Source organism: Mustela erminea, chromosome 8 (assembly GCF_009829155.1).
Source record: "Mustela erminea isolate mMusErm1 chromosome 8, mMusErm1.Pri, whole genome shotgun sequence".
Classification (NCBI taxonomy): domain Eukaryota; kingdom Metazoa; phylum Chordata; class Mammalia; order Carnivora; family Mustelidae; genus Mustela; species Mustela erminea.
Genome location: NC_045621.1, coordinates 25,296,158 through 25,321,287, shown reverse-complemented (window position 1 = coordinate 25,321,287; position 25,130 = coordinate 25,296,158). Strand labels below are relative to the sequence as shown.

General features: G+C 39.2%; 1 protein-coding gene across 1 annotated transcript in view; it reads left to right on the top strand.

Annotated features, from left to right (window-relative positions):
- ABCA12 (ATP binding cassette subfamily A member 12) overlaps positions 1 to 25,130 on the top strand; it is a 283,550-nt gene that overhangs the window by 129,079 nt on the left and 129,341 nt on the right. The window contains exon 4 of the mRNA XM_032354711.1: positions 1,007 to 1,100. Within this exon, the coding sequence (XP_032210602.1) occupies positions 1,007 to 1,100 (94 nt within the window). The remainder of the gene's footprint in view (positions 1 to 1,006; positions 1,101 to 25,130) is intronic.

Genomic DNA, 25,130 nt, shown 5'->3' with positions numbered 1-25,130 from the left:
ATTCCCTTATCTCTGGTTTCCTTAAGTCTTAGGATTTCAGGGACTTTTGTGAGCTTAGTCATGTAGTCCCCTACCTATCCCCCCTTCCTAACCCCACTGGTCCCTTACTCATTGGCGGTGTTTGTTCTGTAGGGTTTGGTTTGAGCACTGTAACTGTTTGTGTAGCACAGTTGATCTTGAGAATACGTGTTTTTCACTGCTTTGGAGCCAGTTTTAATACATATGTAAAATATTAAGTATACATCTTATGAACTGAATCATGTCTATGTGGGGAGAGAAACCACTCCTGAAGTGTCTTATGGTGAAATCCTCTAATAGAAATTTTGATGCAGTGTACATTTGTTGAGCATCTGTTTTGTACCAGTTGAAATTCAGAAATAAAGAAGACACTTCCTGCAGTAAAAGAATTGCCAACTTATTAAAGCCAAGAAAAAAAAAAGTAGGTATATAGATGATAAGAGTATAAGTTCTATGATAAAAGCAGACACGAGATATTATTTATAGTGGCACTATTTATAGTACATAGACCATTAAGTTCCCATTTACTCATCTACTTATTGACCCCTTTATTCATTCATTTCTTTACGCATGTGTATCATACACAAATCTCTATGGCTAACTCTAGAATCCTGACATTGGAAGCAGTAGGTAAGATAGGTCTAGGTTGGGATTATTTGGGGGTTTTTTATGCTCTGTTTATAATGTTGAACCTTATCCAACAAGCAACTAAAGATTTTGAAGTAGGGAAGTTACTGATGAGATTTGAATTTTAAGATCATCATTCTTGGGATGGTCATGAGAGGTGACTTCAGAAGCTCATTTTAAGGAAAAAAGCATTCTTGTGTTCACTTCAGGTTATCCTGTAGTCTTAAAAATCTCTCATTCTCTTCTAATTAATAGTATTTACAATCAAATATCTGGTTTGTGTTGGACTTTTATACATTGACTTCTTGCCATTTAGTTCAGCAATATAATTAAAATTTTTTTTCCTGTCATTATTTTGCAGCTTTGGACCCTTGTCTTGATTTTATGGCCAGTCATTATTTTCATAATTTTGGCTATTACCCGGACCAAATTTCCTCCAACAGCAAAACCAACTTGTAAGTAAATGAGATTTGTTTCCCTAATTTTGGGATTATTGTTTTGTTTTGTTTTGTTTTCTGGGAGAGAGTAAGAAAGGGAGAGAGCATGTGTGTGCACAGTGGGGAGGGGCAGAGGGAGAAGGAGAGAGAATCCCACGCAAATTCCTCACTGGGTGTGGAACCTGACACGGTGCTCGATATCATGACCCTGAGATCATGATCTGAGCCAAAATCAAGAGTCGGACACTTAATTAACTGTGTCACCCAGGCACCCCTAATTTTGGGATTCTAGTTAAAATTTATTTCAATACCTCCTTAATGTTTTTTTCTAAAATTTTAGTAGTGTTTCCACTTGGACGTATTTGTATAAATACTTAGCCTCTTTTTTTTCCTCCAGCTTTTTGAATCAGTTAGAAAGGTGAGCCTGTAATATTTATCTAAAAAAATTATGAAGCATGTAGGAGCCACAATATATTTTAATCTTTGTAAAATTTTGACTCATTTATTATTCACCTCATAAAGCTCATTATGGTATGTACAACACAAACAAGCAGCAATCTCAAGCTAGAACATCCTTTACTTTTGTACTGTGGCAGAAACCACAGGCTGGTATTTGGTCACCTGAACACATGAAATGCAGAGTACTGTACAAATCTCTTATCTCTGTTCAGGGCTGGTATGAGTAGTGCAAATGTATCAACACATTTCATTTGAAAGAACATTGTTTTCCAGTCAGTGCTATTTTAGTTGCATTATTTTGTCATCACCCAGTTGAAAAGTAGGCACAATGCCAATTCAGGCCATTGTTTTCTTTTGGATTCAGAATGGAGATGCAGGAAAGACTCAGAGAAGTCCTCAGAACTGAGAGGGGTGAGCCTTTTAACCCCATGATCTGAGTGGTGTTGTTTCTGCTTTTGTTCCTAAACCTTGGAGCCAGTTGTCTTGGTAGACAAGTGAGGGTTAGGTGAGATGCTTGAGTTTCACAAAGCAGTCATTTTCTGAAAAGCTTCTTGTAGACCAAATTTCTGCAAATCAGATTGTATTTCAGATAAATTATGGTAATTTGCCATATAAAAGAAGACTATACTGAATTATTTGTAAAGAGAATAATAGGCTCTAGTGACTTTTAAAAATAAGTGTTTTTCAGTCGATGAGTCCTAAGAAGTAAGATGACAGCTGTGGCGGAATCTTGATTCACACACAATAGAATAATTTGGAAGAGAATATCAGTTCAATTAGTGTAAAGTATTTAAACTCTTGGTACGAGAATAAATAATTCCTTACGTTTGAAAAACACCTAACCATTTCTAAAGGACTTTTGCTCAAGTTCTTATGCAGTTGTTGTTGATGAGATTTTATTAGGTTGTTTATAAAAGCAGCATAATGTTGTTCTCTTCATATTGTGTGTATATTAGTTATTTAACAGATTACGTCCATTGTGTATTGTTGAGATTATGTGCTCTTGCCCATCTGAAGTAGCATGGACTTCAGAAATAATGCATTCAGCCCATACAGACAAACACACTTTGAACTACTCTGGTTTAAGATGCTAATTATCAATTCACTAACGACAGTGACAAAAGGAGTCTGTTAGCTTCTTTCGACAGCTTATTTCTACCAATTTCTTACTTGTAAGGATTTTTCAGTTATGCAGTAAGTTCCTCTTATAAGACAGAGATATAAGGTATGTGGGTGAATAGAATTAACTGGTGCTACCTGATGGGATTTAGAGATTCGGGAGAAAATCATGGAGAACTCTTACAGTCCCACTAAATTATGAAGAAAAAAATTGGAAAAACCATGTGATGATTGCCTCAGAGACTTTATCTTTAAAAGTTCTGCAAAATCACAATGTCCAGAAGGAGATGAATAACAACCTTTTATGATGGATGTATGATCATATGCTCATAATAGTTATGGGGTGATTGTCTTTATGTTTGTGGGTAAGAGAGAACAGAATTATAGGGAAGGTCAGACATTGGAAGTGTTTTTGCTAGTCTCTCAGACCTTATAAGACTCAGTTAAAAAAATAGTTTATTGTTTACAGTTCACAGAAGAGAACATTGGGACCCACAGAGAATGTAATTTGCCAAAACTCGATCATGTGGGATAGGAGAGAAGGGTTTTGGAAACTACCTTTACCTTTGGAAAGAGGTAAAGAGAGATTTGGGAGGAAAAAAAGAGAGGAAAATAAGAGATTTGTCTCATATTTTACCAGACAGCCAAAATATAAATTGTGTCCAGAATATCAACTCATTGTATAATCAGTCTAGTATAAAGTATTTTATAATTAAAGGAGCTGTCTGTACAGCAAATTAGAGAATCTAAAACTAGTATGGATGCGGTTACTTTTTTCCACCCTGTTTTGTGGTAGAGAGGGAGTGAGTCCAAAATGAAAGTTTGGATTCAGGGATTTTTAAAAAAAATTATTGTTGTTTTTCTTTGTTTCTCATATCTATTATAGTGAAAGATTAAAGTGAGTTCATAATAACAAATGGAAAAAGTATTTCTTGATCTCATATGTGCCAGATGCTTTGGGAGGTGATGGCAGTGTTACTCAGTTTATCGTGGAGAAAACCAGTGCACAGAGAGAGTAAGTAACTTGACCAAGATTTCAGTTAATAAGTGGTGATGTCAGAATTTGAACCTAGGCAGTCATTCTAGCCTCTAGTTTTAAGCTTATGGAGTCACATTTCTTACATCTAGGAGTCAGTACTTATTTCTTGTGTTGAATTATTCACGTTTCACAAAAGCAGACTAAAAGTTAGAGATTAGGAATATGAACACCCCATCTCTGTCTCTATCATGAAATGAGGAAATACTGGGCGGAAAGGTGCAGGCCGATGTATGAATCAAAGTTATCCTAAATATTAGTATTCAGTGGAGAATGCTGCCTCCCTCTGACTAATTCTGCAGGAGTCACTGTGGTTGTAGTATCATGGAAATCAGGTCCTGTTTAACAGAGTTACAGCCCTTTCTGGGCTACAGTGACTGCTTCATTGCTGGTTGGGCAACAGAGAAATGAAGAAGAAACTCCAGGCTACACCCCAGCTGAAACTCAGCTACGATGAGAAAGGAGTTGTCATCCCGTGGGCACATTCTGCTCCCAGAATAGCTGGGCAGGTGTGTAGGCTGGTATATTATACGGAACAGATATGATGAGTGACTCGAAGGGCTCCCTCCATAGTTTTCTTGACTGATGGGTGTCTGGAGAAGTCTTTGGTTGAGGATGGAAGCTGCTACAGTCTTGGCTATGGTGAGCCCCGTCCTGAGCACAAGACTGGCTTTCGGCATCGTCTGCCTTCACTCACACCCTTCTGTGTCGCCACAGATAGCTTCGGTAACTAGCTTCTGAAAGCAGTAAGTCCCGGGTAAGGAAAGCTTCCCAAGCCTGGCAGACGGGCCAGGATGCTTCTTGTTCACACAGAAAAGAAATGGGCTAAGCCTCCACATTTGAAATAGTTCCAACCTCTTATAATCTGTACATGCAGTAACTTGTCAGGAGGCAGAGTTTAAAGCCGAAACATCATGCTTAGGAGCAAAGACAAACAAAACAAAACAAAACAAACCCTCCAAAACTCATTTAGACTAAGGCCAGCCGTAATGTAGTGTTGTCTTTGTCTCCTTTCAACACGCGCAAACCCACCAAGTGTGGGCAAGCAGTTCCTAATTACTGTGGAGCTCACTACTTTTCAAGAACAGAAAAACCCTGCCATCGTGAGATAAGTAGACTCCAAAACTTGTTGTCTTGCCAAATAAGGAGTCACATTTTTTTATGAAGTTAATGAAAAACAATATTTTTCAAGTGGTTGAAAATACTTAAAAGCACAATGGAAGTGATACTGTGAAAATATGGCCATAGCGTGGATTACATTCTGATCATCTCAAGGCCATCACTTCTAATACCTCACCTCCTCCAAAGAGAAGAAAGCCAGCCCATGTCACATCTGAAAATGAGCTGTTGGAAGGCAGGAGCCAACTGCCAACTGAATTATATCCAAACGTGTGCTAGCACAGGCTTATCCCAAACACTACCCATCTGGGTGGGGTTCCATAGCTTTGGTAAATGCACGATCGCCATGACCAGCATGTCTTCTGACCTCCATGTCTTTTGTCTCCAGGGATGCAATAAAAGTAATGATAGGGGTGACAATTTCTTGAACACCTTAGTACATGTCAGACTCTATGCTGAGGACGTCACATATATTTCCTTAGTGGATGCATCATCTCTATGAACTATGTAGTATGATTGTCCCAGTTTTAGAGATGACAAAACAGAGGCACAGAGGTGTTAAGTAATTCACCCATATTCACATGGGTACTGTGTGCCTAAGCCTGAATTTTAAACCCAGTTTTACCAGCAGATGCAGTAGTTGTGTTCAGGTTGTGACGGCCAGCAGTGGCGATCCCGAGGTCCAGCTCATTTCAGTTTAGAGCCCCTCCTTTTCCTCCCTCATACCACTTGTCCACGTACCATAGACGGAGCAGGGCTGTACAAGTGAACGCAGTCGCTTTTCTACTTTTCTACTTCTTGGCAGCTCTAGAAAAAAAAAAATGGGAGAAGGAAGATTGAAGTTACTGATTAATTGGTGGCGCGTGGGATTCCTGCGTGGGTCTCTACCTGCGGTCCCTGAATTGTTAGGCGGAAGCTGTTGTGTGGTTTTATGTTGAAAAAGCCGATGAGGCATCGTACTTGAGGGTTGTGAAAGTCAGAGGAGCCAGGCTTTTTCGGGTCCCGCTCTTGCTTCTGACTTTCCCTATGGCATGTTTTCAGGGAAGGGACGGCAAATACGTGAGGACAGCGTTGCGCTGTGGGGTACCCCGCGCTGCCCAGGATGCTCGTGATTTAACTGTAATAGCTGAGGCACCATAATAAGTAATTTCCTTTTCTATTTTGATTGGCTCAAAATTAATGCAGGTTTTGTTCTGGGAGGCTCGAACTCATCATCATTCATCTCCTGCCAGGTGTTGCTCCATCGAATTTCTCCATTCTCACGTGTGCCAGCAACACCAGGCAGTCTCAGGTTAGAAATGTCTGAATCATCCCGAACTCCTCCTGTTCCTTCTTCACCTCCCATAACCATGAGCCTTCAAGACAGAATCTATCTTGTGAAATGTGTCCTGGAGTTACCCCTTCCTTTCCGTCCTTCCTATAGTCCCTTGGTTCAAGATCTCATTGTATTACACCTGTGTTTCTTCAACAGCTTTTTATTTTGGGGGTGGCGGGCACTCTGAAAGCCCAGTCTCTAATTCTTCCCGTAGTGTCACATCAGATAATCCCTTAAAATATCCTTTGGGTCTGTAAAGTTTCAACTTCCCTTTATTTTGCTTTTAAGACCTTCATAATCAGGATTCCTTCAACTTTCTGCCCAACGTGCTCTGCAGTATAAGGCTTTTGCCTAAAGAGTCAGTGTCCCAATGTCTTCCACACATCCTGTGCTTGTTCCCATTTGGATATACATGCTCCTGTCTCATCTTCCTTGTCTATCAAAAGACAAGCTCACATCTGAGGCTTACCCTTTTGCCTTTCCTGATCACTCAAAACTCCAATTATTTTTACTTTATATCTCTCTTGTGGATGGACAGGCTAATGGTGGTTTCTGAATGCTTTATGCTTTCATCTTAACTCACTCATTAGACAGATAGCACATTAATAGCAGAAATCATGTCACAGCATCATACTAATATCAGATACAGCATGATTCCTACCAGGGAGAACAAAATAAGAATGTAATATATCATTCAGAATTTAGTGCAGTTTGAAAGATTGGGGTGACTGGATTATCAGATTCACCCAGAGATGCATTGTAATAAAGTTCAATGGGAATCTGTGACAGGTGAAGGACAAGGAGTTAGCTTCCTTTTGGTTTGGTTTTTATTTCTCACATCCAAGTAAATCTGACTGTGCTATCAACAATATCTCTAATGTTAATATTGGGACAAGAAAAAGGGTATAAAGCTCCTCCTTTACTCCCCAGGTAGGTAGATCCACCTGGGAATTTCCCTCACAAATACCTAAGAGCTCATGTGAATATATACAGAAGATTTTCATGTAGGTGAGATTTATAGTCTGCTTCTTGGCTTTAGTTTCAGAAAATGTTAGAGCAACTTTTGAATTTCCTAGCCAAAGCCCTATTCATTTATATCTTTCATCAGCAAATCAGTAGTTAACAACTGTTTTTGGAAACATGACTGATCTTTTGGATGGCACCATGAGGGTAAACTCTGTGGAACTCAGAGAAATGGAGCAGACTGTGGCTGTGTCCCCTAGCATTCTGCACCACGCTGGAGGAAACCAGCAGGAAGGACGCAGCATGAACATGGCCTGGGCACACTCCTACAGAGGGGCAGCTCAGCTCTTGCTGCTAGCTGCCCATCTCTCTCTGCTCCTAATCTGAAATTCTGCCATGCTCTCACGCAATGCCAGTGGGCACACCCTGATGCCAGATAACATAACAAAAGGATTTCTCAACTAATGCCTTGTTAGGCTTAGTACACAGAGTTGCAACAGAAAGCCGGAAATACTTTGAAGTACAATAAAACTTAATTTAACAAGTAGAAGAATAGGGGCACCTGGGTGGCTCAGTTGGGTAAACATAGGGCTCTTCGTTTTGGCTCTGGTCCTGATCTCAGGATTGTGGGATCAAGCCTCACACTGGGCTCCCTGGTCAGCTAGGAATCTGCTTAAGATTCTCTCCCCATCTCCCTCTGTCCACCCACTCCCCTCTGCATTCTTTCTCTCTCAAAGAAGTAAAAAATATTAAAAAGAAAGAAAGAAAGAGTAAAGAATAGCTACTGATTGCACAATGGAAAATTTCTTGTCTTTTGGGTTTTATTCCCCCCCGTCCTTTCTGCGTCATCCCTACTTCTGATGATTTACTAGCTTCTCGAGGTGACCACTCCACTGACATCATCTCTGGAGGTCACATGTCTTCTCTGTTTCACTACCCCTCTCTCTTCTTCCCTTCATAAAGTGTGGAGGCGCTCCTGTTACTCTCAGGTGGGGACTTCTAATACTCAGGTCTATATGATAAATAATTGATTATTTATACAATTTTCTCAAGTACGGTTCTCTTACTTGCTCAGGTCCCCAATATCCCCAGTATTGGTTGTTTCCAATATACCAATATACCCCTGAAGCCAAGAGCCAGATTTAACAAAATTCAGCATATTCTCCTTCACTTATCTGAGAGCCCAGAGCCCAGACCCAGGCTCACAGGTGAGGGTCTGGCTCGGTGGTTGGCTGACTGTATGTTTTCCCGAGGGACAGTTAAATATTCTTCTGAGTATCACCCAGGAAACCTAGCCTAGGAAACCTTAGTGATTTTATGTTGCTCTCATTGTTCAGCTTTTCTCATTCTCTTTGAGTAAGTCACATTGTGTCTTTTGCTTTGGTAAATGAACCAGTGTGTATTTTTAGAGTAGAGCATCCCTCATGGAAGAAACACCACAGCATACAATATTCGCTAGTCTTGACTTGCTTAAAATTTCATGGTGGATTCAAATTAGAATGACTTATGATACTTTCGCATTAAAAAAAAATAAAGTCTGTGGTTATTTAAAAACAAAATCTTTGGTTTGGGTCATATATTTATATATTTATACTTACATGTAAAATTGTTATTGTGAGAGGCAGTATAAGGGATTAGAGCACAGACTCCAGATTCAAACTGCCTGAATTCAAACACAAGCCTTGAATAAGTCTTGGATGCTCTGAGCTTCAGTGTCCACATTTATATATCGAAGCTGATCAATAGCACCCACTTCACAGAGTTACTGTAAAAATCGAATGAGTTAATACTTGTTAAATATTTAGATAAATGTCTGACACATAGTAAGAGCTGTATTGGTGTTGGATATTATGTTTTAGATTTATATTATTTATAATATATCAGTACAGGGTATAACATCAATCATTGAGATCGTTGAGCTAACCTAGTATCATATTATTTGACAGGTAAGAAAACTGAGGCTCAGAAAAAGTAAGACTTGATTATAGTTTCACATTTATTCTTGCCTCCATCACATATTTAAAGGGTACCTGTAATGTCTGCAGTGATCAAGAAAGCCATGAGCTCTCAGAACAGTCAGATCCATAGGAGGTTAATAAGTGTGGTAGAATCTGTGATAAATAAATATGCAATGTGATAAATTCCACAGTGGATGTAGTCTTAAAAGGAAATCAGCAGAGGAGATAGAGTCCAACAACCTTACCTGGCATCAGGGCTGGGCCTATGGGGATGCTTGTTCAAGGCAGACTTTGAGGGGTTAGCAAAATCTTGGTAATCAAGATCAATGATATTTCAGTACAGTATTCTAAAATAATAAAAATTAATTTTAAAATTCAGTGATGAAAAAAATGTTATTAAAATTTTAGATAAAGTGAGACTCAGTATTACCGACTTTTCTTTTGCCTTGGGCTCCCGTGCGGCTTCCATAGCACTGGCTGTGATACCAGGAAAAGCCTCCTTCACGGGGGAGTCCTACATCTTAGCATGAGTTTTATTTATTTATTGATTGATTTATTTTAAAAATATTTTATTTATTTATTTGATAGAGAGAGATATCACAAGTAGGCAGAGAGGCAGGCAGAGAGAGAAGGAAGAAGCAGGCTCCCTGCTGAGCAGAGAGCCCGATGCAGGGCTCAATCCCAGGACCCTGAGATCATGGCCTGAGCTGAAGGCAGAGGCTTTAACCCACTGAGCCACCAAGGCGCCCCTTAGTGTGAGTTTTAAAGAATGAGGAGGTGTTTGTCAGCTAGACAGCTAGTGTCTTTGCATTCCTCACAGACAGCGACCAACATGAGTGGGGACGCAGGACATGACAGAGTTAGATGTGCCAGGAGTTTGGAGTTTGTTTTGTCTGGGAAAGGAGGATTTTTGTTGCAAGTGGGAAGCTGAGGTTATTTGGTCAATTCTAAAAACATTGAACTTTATTTTGGAGAGGATGAGAAGCCATTGGAACTTTTTAGCAAATTACCTGTAAGTATGTAAATATACGATATTTATATTTTTTCTGGTCATAGATATACATGGTTATTATTTAAAAATTAAATAATATAAGTATGCGTATGGTAAAAAACAGAAGTCCTGCATAATCTTGCCTTCTAAAAATAACTACTGTGAACATTTCAGTGTACCTTTTCTCAGGCTGTTTCCTATCTATAAACAGATACACTCAACCACTCTACCTTAATCCAAATCATAGAGACACACATGTTGAAGGAGGTGAATTACCCTGGGCTTTCTAAACAGGCATCGTGGTGGTGGAGGGGATGGCGGAGACGATGAGCTGGATGGTGAGTGGTTGAGGTGCGTGGGGCCGTGAGGACCAATCTACAGAACTCCCAGATGATCCTGATGCAACTTCAAGTTTGAGAGCTACATTTTCCTTTTTTTTCCAGTTATCTGATAAATCAGTTCCTCCCCCCGCCCCCCACTGTAAAAGTCAACCAGGCAGTGGATTTAATTCTTTGAATAGTTTCAGGGAAAACTTTGCCAGCATTCCCTGCTTCATTTTAGCACTGGATCTCTCACTGTAATCCTCAGTATGCTGGAAGTCTCATACCATTTTCATGTCTTACGTTGGAGATCACATATTTGGGATGGTTGAGGAGAATGACTCTGCTCTGAGAGTTCCTTCCATCAGATTGGTAACTAAGGAAGAGAATGTTCATAATTTCCTGAGCTTGTATGTCCATGCGTTTATCAAAGATGATTTCATGAATGTAGTTGCATAGCCAGGGGAATCTAGTTCCACTTCAACAAGTACTTCACACACTAACATGTAGAATCACTTGCTTCTAGCTTCATAAATATCAGGAGAATGAGAAAATGTCAAAGGTTGTTTCATTATTTTGAAAATTACTCCCTTGTATTAAAATGGTACAAAGATGCTTGTAGAGGTTCATACTCTACAAGATGTGCCTAGGCTGTGAAGAATAGGTCTGTGTTCTGTCCTCAAGTTGCTTATCATCTAATTCTGGAGTGAAACACTCTCTCTCTCTCTCTCACACACACACACAGAGACACAAACACACACACAAGTTATATGCCATAATAGCTTTTAAAAAAAATAAAAAAGTTAAATGTAGTTAAGTAAAAGTGTTAAACATAGCTCTGAGCATAGCGCTTTACACATAGTGGTAACTCAAATATTTAGTGATTAATTGATAGTGACATGTAATAACAGTACAAATACTTCGGAGAAAAGTATCAGTAAGTCATACGGGCAATAAAACCTACTAGAAGTTTTAAAAAAGGAAGAGATGGCTGTGCATTAGTGTCATCAAGAAGTACCCCAGGACTTAAATTAAGCTTGAAAGGAAAACAAGTGAATATGCAAAAAGAAGAGCTATGCCCTTCAAGACTGAGGAAGTTCGTGATCAAAAATTAGCTGAGAATAGGTAGACTGGATTGGGCAATGGAGAGTGTCAGTGCTGGAGAGTAGGAGAGACCAAACTGCTTCTGATCCTGTGAGCTTTCAACATTAGACCAAAGAGTTTGAATTTTCTCCTGTAGGAAAAGAAACACTAGAAATCTGAGAAGAACTATTTGATTTTTCTTTTTCCGACATGGGAGATAAACTAAGGGAAACTTGAAAAGGTCTTCGACCCTAATTGTTTATCTTCATTCAGCTTTTTTTTTTTTTTTTTAATCATAGGCTCAATTAGTTATCTACTGGTCTATTGGTCTGTAAGAAATTGCCTCCCCAAACTCAGTGGCAACAACAGTGAACATATATTGTCCTCCAGTTCCCATGGGTCCAAAATTGAAGAGTGGCGTAACTGTGCAGTTTCGCCTTCAGTCTTTCATGAGAGTGCAGCAGAATTTTTACTGGAGTTGGCTTCCTGCGATAGCTTGACTAAGGCTGGGAGATCTGTTTTAGAGGTGGATTGTTGACATGCTTAGCAGGGTGGTACCAATTGTAGGTACCAAGTTGGCGGCTTCTCTCCACAAGCTGTTTTAGTGTTTTCATGACGTGGCAGCAAGCGTCCCCAGAACAAGCAATCCAGGAGACAGGCAGGCAGATGCTAGCCTTTTTATGACTTACCCTGAGAAGCCTCCAGGCATCACCTCCACCACATTCTCTTCATTAGAAACAAGTCACTAAGCCTGTGCACCTATTCAAGGACAAGAGAATTAGGTTCTACCTTTGGAAGGAAAAAGTATCAGAGATTCTATGGACACATTTTAAAACCACCACACAGACTAACAAGAGTCAGTGGTGCAGTAATGGTGTGTGCTTAACATGCTTGACAGACTCAGCCCCAACCCAGCAGAGTCATTATCTGCTTGAGGCTACACTGCATTCCTGGCACCAGGCACAGTGCCTGCATGTGGGGGCATCATTAAGTACTTTCTGAGCTCTTACTATTTCATAGATGAAAATATTTATTTTCAGAGGTGGTAGCAACAGATCTCACTAAGTAACTGTTGAAGCCAAGATTTAATTTGGTCTTACTACTCAAATCCTCTTTCTACTCCCCATGCTGTCTGCCAGGCAGAATCATTCATCTCTATTAGAAACACTCACCTTGCTGTTGGCATAGCTAACAGAACCACTCTCTGGAATATCGCCTGGTACTTAGTCGTCACCCAACAAATATTTGTTGAACAAATGAACAAATTTGGTACAACAATATATGAAGGCTAGAGATATGAAGAAATCTGTTCAAATTTACTTACAAGTTAATGGAAGACTGTGCAATACAGGCCAGAATGCTTGCCTCCCGTGCAGGTTATTATTTTTTCATGGGCATTGAAAGGATACTGCGTTTAAAGTGTAGAAGCAAGATACTAAAAATTTAGAAAATGCGGAGTTTCTGTGTTTTGAGCAGCTGATGATCTGATGACCACCTGTGAGGATTCTGTGGACAATGAACTTCCTATCATCACATCATTATTTTGAATATAGTCTCTTTGAGAGTAGGAGTGGAAGAGTAGAAATAACTGTACACCAGCTAGAATTTCCCTCATGTGAGTAGTAGTATGCTTCAACATTTAACCCATAGACAAAAGGAAACAAGTGCATTTGAGTAGAGCGTGACATACATAGCTCTCACACACCTCTCTACACAACTGCTAATTCTATTTACTCTGACAGAATTTTGTGCCAAAGTTGAACCTAATCCGCTTTGAAAACTTCACTTGCCTGCATTGAATCCTGTTAGTTCTAATTAGCTGTTTTAAACTTGCCTGCTAAGCAGAATTCTGAAAACTAGAAAAACACAACAACAAAGCAACAGAACTTTGTTGGAGATCACATTTCTTTCGGAGGCATGCCAAGAGCTGAGACTTAAGGTCTTTATTTTGTTGATTTATGTTTAGTTTTATGTGGAAATTTGGCATTAAATAGATAATCTGGAAGGCAAATGACAGGGATGAGTGAATCTCACAGGCGAGTTCAGTTTTCGGGTTATTACGAATCCTGTGTCAACATTAGGTAATGTAGACAAACCTCCAGAACAATAAGCAGTCAGTTTTTCTGTAATGTTAATGCAAAGAGTATCAAATTTTAGCTCAAGTAAAACCTAAAGCAAATGAACAAGAGTGGGATTAGGTTAATCTTAAGCATTAGGAAGGTTGCTTAAGGTATTAGAGCCATGTTTCTGATCCCTTTTGTTGCATAGATTTCTACACATCTGGATATACACACCCACTGAACACTCAGCTATTCGTTACACAAATACTCATTTATCATTACACTGTGTGGAATCTAAAGGTGAAGAACACAGCCTTTCTAGATAAAAACATCAATAATCAAGTTGTGAGGGCAAGACTTAACCATATCTGATCCTAAAACCCATAATCTGTTACATAGTCAATGTTGATAAGGAACAGAGAACAGCAAATGCACTAATTTGTTTTTAAAAAAATATAATCCTTAGAGTCTAGAGAAGTTAGCAAAGCTTAATATTGTGAGTAGGACTTAAACTTCATCCTGAGGAAGACTAATAGGACCATTGGATTTGTATGGAGAAGGATGAGACATTTTTCTTTTACAAAAGATTTTGTTATTTATTTGAGAGGGAGAAGAGAAGAGCATAAGCAGGGTAAGTGGCAGGCAGAGGGAGCAGCAGGCTCCCTGCTGAGCAAGGAACCTGATACAGGACTTGATCCCAGGACCCTGGGATTGCGACCTGAGCCAAAGGCAGCTGCTTAACCGACGGAGCCGCCCAGGCATCCCAAAATGGGCATTTTCAAGGGAAGGAAGGGAATAAACCAAGTTCAGGGTATTGGGAATATAAAGTGAATGGTCTTATTTTGCCTCAGGCAACCTTGCCTGAACCTCTATACTAGGTTAGTCTTCACCCCCACTCATCCCTCCTTTATATAATTGTGATTTACTGTGGATATATTTATTTGATGTCTGTGTCTCTGGTCTTTACTTCCTGAGACCCCTGCCTAAGCTTGTCTTTTTCACCAAATACTGTCAGTGCCTCCCAAGTTTTTCTTCCAGTTCCATTAGATGCTACTGAGAAATGAGTTTGAATGGGTGATATAGAACCAAGAGACCCAGAGTCTCAAATACCAGGGTGATGCCATTAGGATGCCCTTACCCTATAATCAATAAAGAATGACACATGGTAATAGGAATATTGTGTTTTGTGTACATTAATCACATAGCATGGGAAGGTTATATCAGTGTGACTAGAAGCCTCGGGCAAGAAAAAGAATTACACATTTATTGAAATTACAAAAAGTGATGGGCAGTGTCATGCAACTGATGAAACAAATGGGAAGGAATGAATGATAGTGGGAAGAGTCAGTAGGGGATTGGGTTTGGGAGACAAAGGAAGAGTTGTAAATAAAAGAGCTCCAAGTTTTTAATCTGGGAAATAAATCTGGAATTAAAAGAGCTCCTAGTTTTTAATCTGAGATAGTGAGAAAATAGAACAGCAACAATAACAATAGTAATGACCCTTTTATGCAATAGTGTCTTTTAATTATTTTAAGAATCTTGAGAGATTCATTATTCTGATTTCCATTTTACATACAAGAAACTCAAAACTCTTAGGCCAACTGAGCCTACAGATCAAACCCCTGGTCCTTTGGTCTGGGTGTTCAGTTCAAGTCCCAGTTCAACCTTTGTGACCTTGAGAAGTCACTTGACTTCTCTGAGCCTCAGTTTCTTCATCTGTAAAATGAGGATAATCAAACTACCTATCTCATAGCATTTTGGAGAGAGTTAAATAAGACAACGTATCTGATAATATAGCATGTAATAAGTTAATCTGTGATGTCAAAGAAGAGCATACCTATAGTCTACTAATGTATACAGTAAGTGCTCAATAAAAGATTTTGATTAGATGACTTGTCCAAGATTAAACAGCTAGTAAGTAGAAAAACTTGTGACTTGAACTCTGGCCTTTTGATGTATTTGTTTACATATCTGTCATTAGGGGGAAAAATTAGGCACAAGGATAGAGAGGTGAAAATGTTAGTTGCTTACCAGCTGAAGGACGGTTCTTGTTATTGCAGTCCATGCATAAAGAAGTACTCATCCAATGTTTGAAGAGAAAAAGAAAACCATGGTTCTCACCTTAGTTCTGCCATCTAAATTAATCTAAAATTTGGGAAAGGATGTAAATTGCTCTTTGGTTTCTGTGCTTATGTGCTAGATCATATATCTGAAATTGTGCCAAGAGACACACTGGATAAAAATCCTCTTAATGCTAAATTAGTTCTATAATCTTCAGCAACAACCACTGTTAATAGAACTTGTTTGTCTTTGTGAGGCTTCACTGTAAGACTGAAGGCAATAGAGATATTACATCAACTGTTTACAGTTGAGAAGCCAAGTACATTTTAATAGAACCAATGTTTGAAAGAATTCTACTCCCTTCAGTAGGCCCCACACAGTAAACATACAAGAAAGGGAAATTGATGAGAAAATGTTTTCTGAGAGTAGAAATACTGAGGCTTTTTGGTCTGCACATTTATTTGTAAAAGATAGCCCTTGTTTTACTATCATATACTTGCTAATGTTTGTCTCGATTTCCTCGCGTAAGGGGGTCCTAATAGTTATAGAGTATCAATAATCATTCTTTTCGTTTTGAGATGTTCTTGTCCCATCCTTAGGAGAAGGCAAATGGATATCACAAAACAATAAGCAAGAAAAGATTGTGCCATTTATAAGCAACCTATTTAAGTATAAATAAGGTTGAGGAAAAAGAACAATTTGAATTATAGCTAAAAAGAAGCCAGTCAATCCAGAGTAGGTCTTCATTCACTTTAATTATTCCTATCATACCTCTGGGACCTTATTTATACAGTAGAGGTCTGAAGTACAAAAATCTTCTCTGAGTGAGTTCTGACCAACATTTATTTTTTTCTTTTTAAATTTGTTCCAATGTTCCCACCTCTTTCAGTGTACAGATGCTCAGTTTTTACTAGATGGATGGATGTAGGAGTGTTTTATGGATTGACTAAATCAGTGCATCACGGAGGTTTCTCCCAAAATACCAACTCCCTGTTTACTACTAAAACTCATATGAGGAGCCACTGTGTTACGTCCCCAGCACCATTCAGTGTCGCTAATAAGCAATGCATGATCATCACTAGGAATCAATGAGCTTTTGTCCAAGAATAGGTTTCTCCATTCTCATTTCCCTTTCTTAAATTTCACCTCCTCCCATTTATTAAAATCCGGGTTTGCACTGATGACAAATAACCCCAAACTAAGCCTCTGACAGCTTTGTTTCCAAATCTCCCAGTCAACTCATGATGAATGTATCTAATCCAGCTCAGCTCAAGCTATTGAAATCTAATGGCTTTTCATTATGGTAGACTAACCCAATTGCAGTACCTCAAGAAAAATAATTAAGGGAATGTGGGTTTGTTAGAAGTGTTCACCAAATCTATTAATAACTCCCTTTTCTTCCCTGTCTCCCAGACTGGCCATTTCATAATGGGGAAGGGATCCCCCATCCTCTGAGTCATCCATAGCAATAAAATGGTACCATCCTTTTCCCTTCACTCTCACATCCTTCAGTTACCACATCCAGATCCAGGCCGTTCTTCTTCCTAATAAAACTCTTCTGTCTCCACTCCCCCGCCCCCCGCCACTGCCTTAGTTTAGATCGTCCTCCTGTCTCTTTGCTAGGACTATAGCACCTTTCTGTCTTGTTTCTGCATCCCTGATCTAGCTCCCTTTGATCTGTCATTTATACTGATGCCAGTTCTTTTTCTTTTTCTTCAGTTTTTTTTTTTTTTTTTTAATTTTTAAGTAATCTCTACACCCATTGCAGGGCTTAAACTGAAAACCCTGAGATCCAAAGTTGCCTGCTCCACCGACTGAGCCAGCCAGGCACCCCTGATGCCAGTTATTTTTCTACACACATATTTCCATGCCAGTTGCATGCTTAATATCATTCTGACTCAACATTACTTTTGGGATAAAATCTAGACTCTACTACATGGCACCTAAAACCTTTCATGTTCACGCCTAACTCTTCCATACCCTCTCTGGCCATAATCCCTTCCCTATCAGTCACAGCCACATACTTCACACCCCAGCTACTTTCAACAGACTACAGGAATTGCTGCCATTATGTTATAAGTGGGGTGCAGAACATCCAATCATGTAAAATGCCTGAGCCTGTTTTGCAAGGATAATGAAATGACCTGGTGAGCCGATTGCTTTATATCTGAATTCAAGTTACTGCATTATCGTGGAGTTGTATTGTACTTCAGCCTTCTCAAGGGCTTTCTTACATTTATGCCTTTGCATATATTATTTTCTCTCTTCCCTGTCGTTCTCTCTACTAGCTCCAACTTGTCCTTCAAAACTCATAGCAGGTATAGCTTTCTCTACCCCTACCTGCCCACTTTACCTTCTGCCACAAATTATATTAGTCCAGATTTCATACTTTAGTACCAAACACAGTGCATGACCCTGTCACCATAGCAAGTCTCATGCCAATGATAATTGTTTAGATACATGCTTGTCTCTTTTCCTTTATCTTCACAAACCCCTCATCTCACACACACACAAACCATGCATGCACACACACCATTTAGGGTAAGAATTTTATTTTTCATATCTATATTTGCTCTAAAAATACACTCTGCTAGTAATAATACTAGCGGATATTTATAATAATATTAGCGGATTATTATATGTTAATAATACTAGCGGATTAATAATTATATTATTGTATAATAATACAAATAATAAACTGACAACCTAAATGGAAGATAAAGATCTGCATTTGCAGTAAACCATTTGAATAAATATTTGCTGCTTTGTGCTGTCTAATCTGTTAGGAATATCTGAAGCTGGGGCACTTGGGTGGCTCACCCAGTTGAGGGTCTGGCTCTTGGTTTTGGCTCAGTTCATGATCTCAGAGTTGTAAGATCAAACCCCCACTAGGACTCTGCATTCAGCGGGGAGTCTGCTTTCCCTCCCCTTTCTCTCTGCCCCTCCCATTGCTTGTGCTCTCTCTCTCTCTAAATAAATAAATCTTAAAAAGAGAGAGAGAGATTCTTCCTCTCTCTCTGCTCCTTGGCCCTCTTTATCTCTTTAAAAAAAAAAAAATCCTAAGCCAACTTGGCCATTCACAATCTCATTACTTTGTTCTGCATGGACAATATTAATGATTGTCTGAGAACTTGAGATAAGTGAACCTATGGGTTTCCTCCATCATGATCTTTTTGGCAACATTTGCAATGACGATGGGTTTCCTCCATCATGATCTTTTTGGCAACATTGCAATGACTAATTTTTGCCAGCCCCTCCTAAATATGGCACACAGTTTGCCATCAATAAAAACATTTATTGGCAAGCATGCACAAAAGAGGTCACACGAACCGGTTCATGAAGTTCCATTGTGTCCCAGTTCCTTGTCCTTGCAGGCACTCTAACAAAGGCCTTGCTGAAAAGATGCATTGGAGACACATGCAACCATGTGTCCAGTGGGCTTTAGCCCAGACTTACTTACTTAGGACTTACTAAGGAAACTCTTAGTTTCCTAAGTTACATCCATCCCTCTCTGATAACTTTTGTACTAAAAGCCAAGACTCCTAGACCACGCATACACTCCAGAGAGTCTTGGGACCCTGGGTTTGCTGATCTTCAGACCTTGTTCATGCAAAGGTGGAGGTACATTTATAATATTTTCTCACCAAGCCACATTAACTTAAACACCATTGATTTCAGCAATGAAAACTTACTTCTCAAAGGAGAAGGATTGCCTTTGCAGAATGTCATCCTAGCTCGGGTCCTCCTCAAGTTTTTCCATTCAGATTTAACTCTTCTTGGACTGTGTATCCTTGATTTGGGAACTTCAAACATTAACTATCAGTCTCTGGATTTTAGGTTAGAATTAACTTAAAATTTAATGGATAGTTGCTAGGTTAAAATTAAGAAACACACTTCACCCACTGAATCCAAGTGTATTTTAAAATAAAAGTATCAACTCTTGAATCTTATGGACAATCACACTGATTTTTGCCAGCCCCTCCTAAAGATGGCGCACAGTCCATGCCTCTGACAGCAGTGAGTTTTGGCCAGAAGGATTGGTTAACTGAGCCCATAACTTTCCTGTCATAGCCTAAAAATCTTGATCTGGTTCACTTAATTTCAATTAATACTTACAGCAGTGAAAGTCCAGTGCAGCTAAAGTACAGGGAGCTCATTGTGATTCAGATTCAGGTACCATAGCGTTAGCTCCCTGCATAAGCTCCAGACACTGTATCATAAGCTCACTGGCTCATTTGTTCATTCAGTAATATTTTTTGAGCTCACGCTCCAACCATATTTTGACAGATCTATATATATGGCACAATATGCATTATAAGCCCTTGCTGGCAAGTCCAATTGACCTTCATGGAGCATTATAACTAATAGGTTCCTGAGTTCAAATGAGCACATTGATCTCTGTGCAGTTGGGATAAAAGTTATGAGAAGCTTCTGGCCAAACTCCCTCTTTGGAGGGGTAAGGATTTTAACTCAGCCTTGGTCACTGCATCTTTCAGCTTTAATCTTAACAGCCATTTTATGTCTGTAGAAGATGGTTGTTGATCTTACTTCCTTCTCCAAATTTAAATCTTAGGTTTTAAAGAACTACAGAAAGACAAAAGCAAACATTTTGTTTGAGTAATAAGACAATCAACTATTATTACTCACATTGACATTTAATAAGTAAAAAGTCACTACACTTTTTTGCTCCTTGAAATAATGCTGTCTGTAAGCGTAAGTTGTGATTCACATGTAAATTACATATTGATATGTTGGGTACAGATTGAAAATACTCTTTCTAAGAAAAGGTGGAAAGAGAAACCTCATAATGATAAGATTAATATAAAAATACTGCCTTTTTGAGAGGTGCCTGGGTGGCTCAGTTGTTAAGCATCTGCCTTTCGCTCAGGTCATGATTCCAGAGCCCCACATCTGCATCCAGCTCCCTGCTCAGCAGGAAGCCTGCTTCTCCCTCTCCCACTCCCCCTGCTTGTGTTCCCTCTCTCCCTGTCTCTCTCTGTCAAGTAAGTAAGTAAAATATTTAAAAAAAGATTCCATTTTGAAATGATGGCTTAAGGGGAAAAGATGCATACAGTTAAAGCTGAGTCATTCAGCATGGCATGCCACATACCGTTGTCATTGGACTGAATGCCCATTATTATTTTGTTTTAAGATTTTATTTACTTACGTATTCGAGAGAGAGAGAGATCATGCATGGCGGGGATGGTGGGGAGAGCAGAGGGTCGAGACAAGCAGACTTCATGTGGTGTGCAGAGCCAGGCCCAATCTCAAGACTCCAAGATCCCAACCCAAGCCAAAATCAAGAGTCAGAAGCCCAACTGACTGAACCAGCCAGGCGCCCCTCAATACACATTATAAGCCACTTGACATGCCACATGAGCTTCTCTGCCTCAGCACATCCACCTGAACTATGGGTTTCAACCTCATTGTCCCCAAGAGAGCACCATGATGGTAGTGTTTAGGACTTCTAGCTAGTATTAATATAGAAAAAAAAAATCGAAAAGCAGTGTTTTGCTAATCCAAAAGACAGCTGAATATGGTTAATTTTTTCCCTTCTTGCAAATTCTTCCTGGTTTTTCAGTGTAAACGAACTTTACCATATAATCTCTTAAGGTGCCCAGAGTCAATTAGTGTTTTAGATCACAGAATATTCCCAGCCTTTCTCTTTGTTTCCTAAGTTACATCCATCCCTCTCTGATAACTTTTGTACTAAATGCTAATGTCTAGACCTCTCTGATGTCTTACTCAGGGATAGCTTCATGCTCAGGACAGTTTCCAGCCTTCCTTCTCAATCAGTCTTTTATATTCCACTATTCATTGCCCCATTCTCTTCTAGGTGAATCTACATGTCAATGACTGATAAACACTAATCCCTATGGATAAATCAGGGATCCGATGCCTTACATATTTCAAGTAACATAATCTATTAATCTGGTTAAAAAGCATACATATCCAGGTGTTCCTGGCTGCCTTAGTCAGTGGAGTGTGTGACTCTTGATCTTGAGGTTTTGAGTTTAAGCCCCACTTTGGGTGTAGAGATTATTTAAAAATTAAATCTTTAAAAAATATAAATAGAAAAATAAAAGCACACATATCCAGATATGCAGAAATACATATATATCGTATTGCCAGATTAGGAAAGAGTATTTAGAGGCAGGGAAGGGGGGCGCTCCTGGACTTCCACCAGCTTTCAGATCACACAATATAAGCAGATTGATAGGAGGAAAGAGTATAGGAGTTGAAACCACAGCTCCTTGTTTCAAGTTCCAATTTTGTTTACCTACAGATGTCACTGAGCTTTTATTACCTAATCCATAAAAGGAAATGATGCTTACCTCCCATGGTTATGTGAATGAGGCTCAAATGTGATGTTATTTGTGAAAGTCCTTTTAAAGCTGGAAAGCATTAAAACACGCTAGAGTTACATAGAGTTACATATGTTATTATTACAGTAATTGAAAAAGACACTCGCTGGAGCCAGCTCCTCAAATCAAGCAAGTTAACATGTATTCTGAGAGCTGCAAGAGGACTGGCAGTTAGCAAGGGGCTCGTTTTGGAATGGTGGGTCACAGGCTCTGGAGTCTGTGCCTCAGCCTCATCTTGAAACAGAGTCTTCACAGGCTCTTGATCCTTCTTGCCCCTCAGCTCAGCCTGAAGACCACTGGGCGGGAAGCACTGCGGTGAAAGAAGGCAAGTGCTTGAGTAAGGAAGATTGACTGCCCCAGGCCTATCCTCCTGCGACCTCTGTAGCACAATTACCAATGACTTTACTGCAAAATATAAACAAAATGATTCATTTTAGTGGGTTGGGGAGACATCCTTTTGTTGGAAGTGAGTGAGCATGGGGGCTGGGAGGAGTCCTACCCAGCGCTCAGGTTTGGACTTCATCCTGAAGATGGGAAGTCTGCTTAGAAAAGAGAGCATTAGCACATTATAGTGGTATTCCACGCCTCTACCTGGGCACTCGTGCCCTCTCATCTGAGGTCTACCTAACTGTGTAACACTCTCAGTGAGGACAGTTCCAGTAGCTTAGAAACAAAAAATATCCAGCGCCTTGTTAAGATTGAATTTGCATTAGAAATACTGCAAGATCCTCGATTTATCTCATGGTGGAACAGAACTCCATTCTGAATCTCTTCTTCCTGAACACCCCTTTTTTTCCCTGCCTCAATTTCCCCTCTTGCATTCTCTTGGGCTCTCCTAAAGATGTGTAATGTGTGTGAGTGTGTGTATGTAAGTACACAAATATATATAAAACATATACTATACGAAACATATCTCATACACTTAAATGTACATTGTACAAATATACAATGTTAATTATTATCTCTGATGCATTATAAAATAAGTAGTGTGTATCAGAGCATCCCAATGTTTAAAAGTAATTCACCATTATTTAGGGGGAAACTAAATGTAAATCCTCTCATTTCTGCTAGTTTGTTTTGTCAAGAGGTGACAGTAGATAGACTGAAGAGCCAGTCGAGATGAATTTTAACTGGAAGTTTTAAATATAAATATGCACAACATCAAATTTGACATGTTGATTGGTATCTTCCTTTTCTTGGCCAGAACTTGGCACCATAAGCCAAATTAATAATAAACCAAATGATTCTCAACTTTGATCAACTAATTCTTAATTTTCAACCAATTAATGGGGGAACACCCTAGTATTAGTCAAGAAAAGACTGAAAATAATACAGTTCTGAAAGGAAAGGAAAGAGAGGCTTAACTTACACCTCCTTTGAAGAGTTACCTTGTGATTCTAGTACTGTCAGTATGAAATCCCAGTTACTACAGTAAGTAGGAAAATGGAGCATTGAATGAATTTTGGCACTTAAGATACGATCTGAACTCCCCAACAAAGAATCCCATCAGAGTTGAGAAGGAATGATTGTTACTTATGGCCACTGACTGGGCTGCTTCCAGTGTATCATTCATTCTTGCCCTGTCTTTCTTTTCTAATGGATAAGGTGTAAATAAGTAACTTTTCTCAGGGTACCTGGGTGGCTCAGTTGGTTAAACATCTGCCTTCTGCTCAGATCCTGATCCCCAGGTTCTGGGATCAAGCCTGCAGTAAGGCCCCCTGTTCATGGGAAGCCTGCTTCTCCCTTTTTTCCCTGTTCATGCTCTCTTTCTCTCTCAAGTAAATAAATAAGATTTTTTTTTTTTAAGTAGCTTTTCTTTTTTAAAATCTCCTTGGGCAGTTGTTTCTTAGATTTTTAGATACTTATTTTTAAAGCATTTTGAAACTTAATCAGGAATGTTTTCATTCTGTGATAAATCATTGTAAATTTCTGACTCTTTTAGCTACATCTTGAGGAGAGAGTATCCACTTTATATTTTTTAAAGAATTTTAGGAAACTACACTAGCATTGATAATAGACCTCATTTCCCTATCAACAAGCAAGAAAAATGATGTGGGACTGAAGATGCAAAACAGGCCTTCCAAGTACAGGCAGGTTACTCTGAATTACCATACGTAACAGAAAAGAGAATCACTTTGCAGAGATGTTGTAAGAATTACAAATGATATATATATGCCACATAAAGGAATAATTATTAGGAATACCATAAATTACAGTCATCTGGTTATCCATTTATCCTTTGGGCATCTAGCCCCAACCAGTATTTTGACATCAGTCCTATTGTTATGTCAAACTTTAATTTCTTTCCAACTGGGTATATTGCACCTGAATTCATCAGCCTCTTTAAATTATTGAGAGTTACTGGCCTGAGATTTAAAGTTCCTGTTAACTATTTTCTGAACATTTTATTAAGTAACACAGAATAAGAGCTGTTCAGTGTTGCCAAAAGGAATAATTAAAAGGTGCTTTGGGGGAAATCGGTGCATGTCTAGTAGCAAGTGAGCAAAAGTGGGCAATTCATTTTGTTGACTTGAATGATACAAAACCAGAGGGACAGTGATCAGGAAAAGATAAAATTGAATTGGAAGAGATTAATGGAATTTACCCTGACTCCACTGTCCCTTTGAGCACTCCACTGTCCCTATGCTCAAAGGGACAGTGAATCAAAGCTCATGTGAATCATATCAATTTTGATATTTGAGAATTGGAAATTGGCTTGAACTTTCAGATACTTCCGTGTTTCATTTCTGTTATTTACTGGATATCCTCCAGGATTGGCGCTGATGGCTTGTTATTGAATAGCCAGTAAGACCCCTCATTTACAGTGTATTGTGTCAAAGCCAGGAAGAAAGTGCTGTGACTTCTAAGTTTTAATCCTTTAGCTTCATGTAGTTCCTCACGTTTTTCTAAAAGAAACCACCAGTTTATACAGAAGGGTTTTCTTGTGTCTTACAGCACCGCTTTATACTTACTTCACCATTTCTAGGTATTGAACTGGGAAGAAAGGGATGGTGTGAGGAATGCAATTTCAGTATCTATTATCTCTGAAGATGAAGCACTTGGAGACTTTTTGCATCCTTCTGTTTTTCTCCACATCATTAAGCTGAGAGAGTAAAAGCATCTGCTTGCCTCAGATACAAAAGAGGCTGCTGCAAAGTCCACTAAATAAGCATAAAAAGGGACAAGAAGGAAGAAGAAA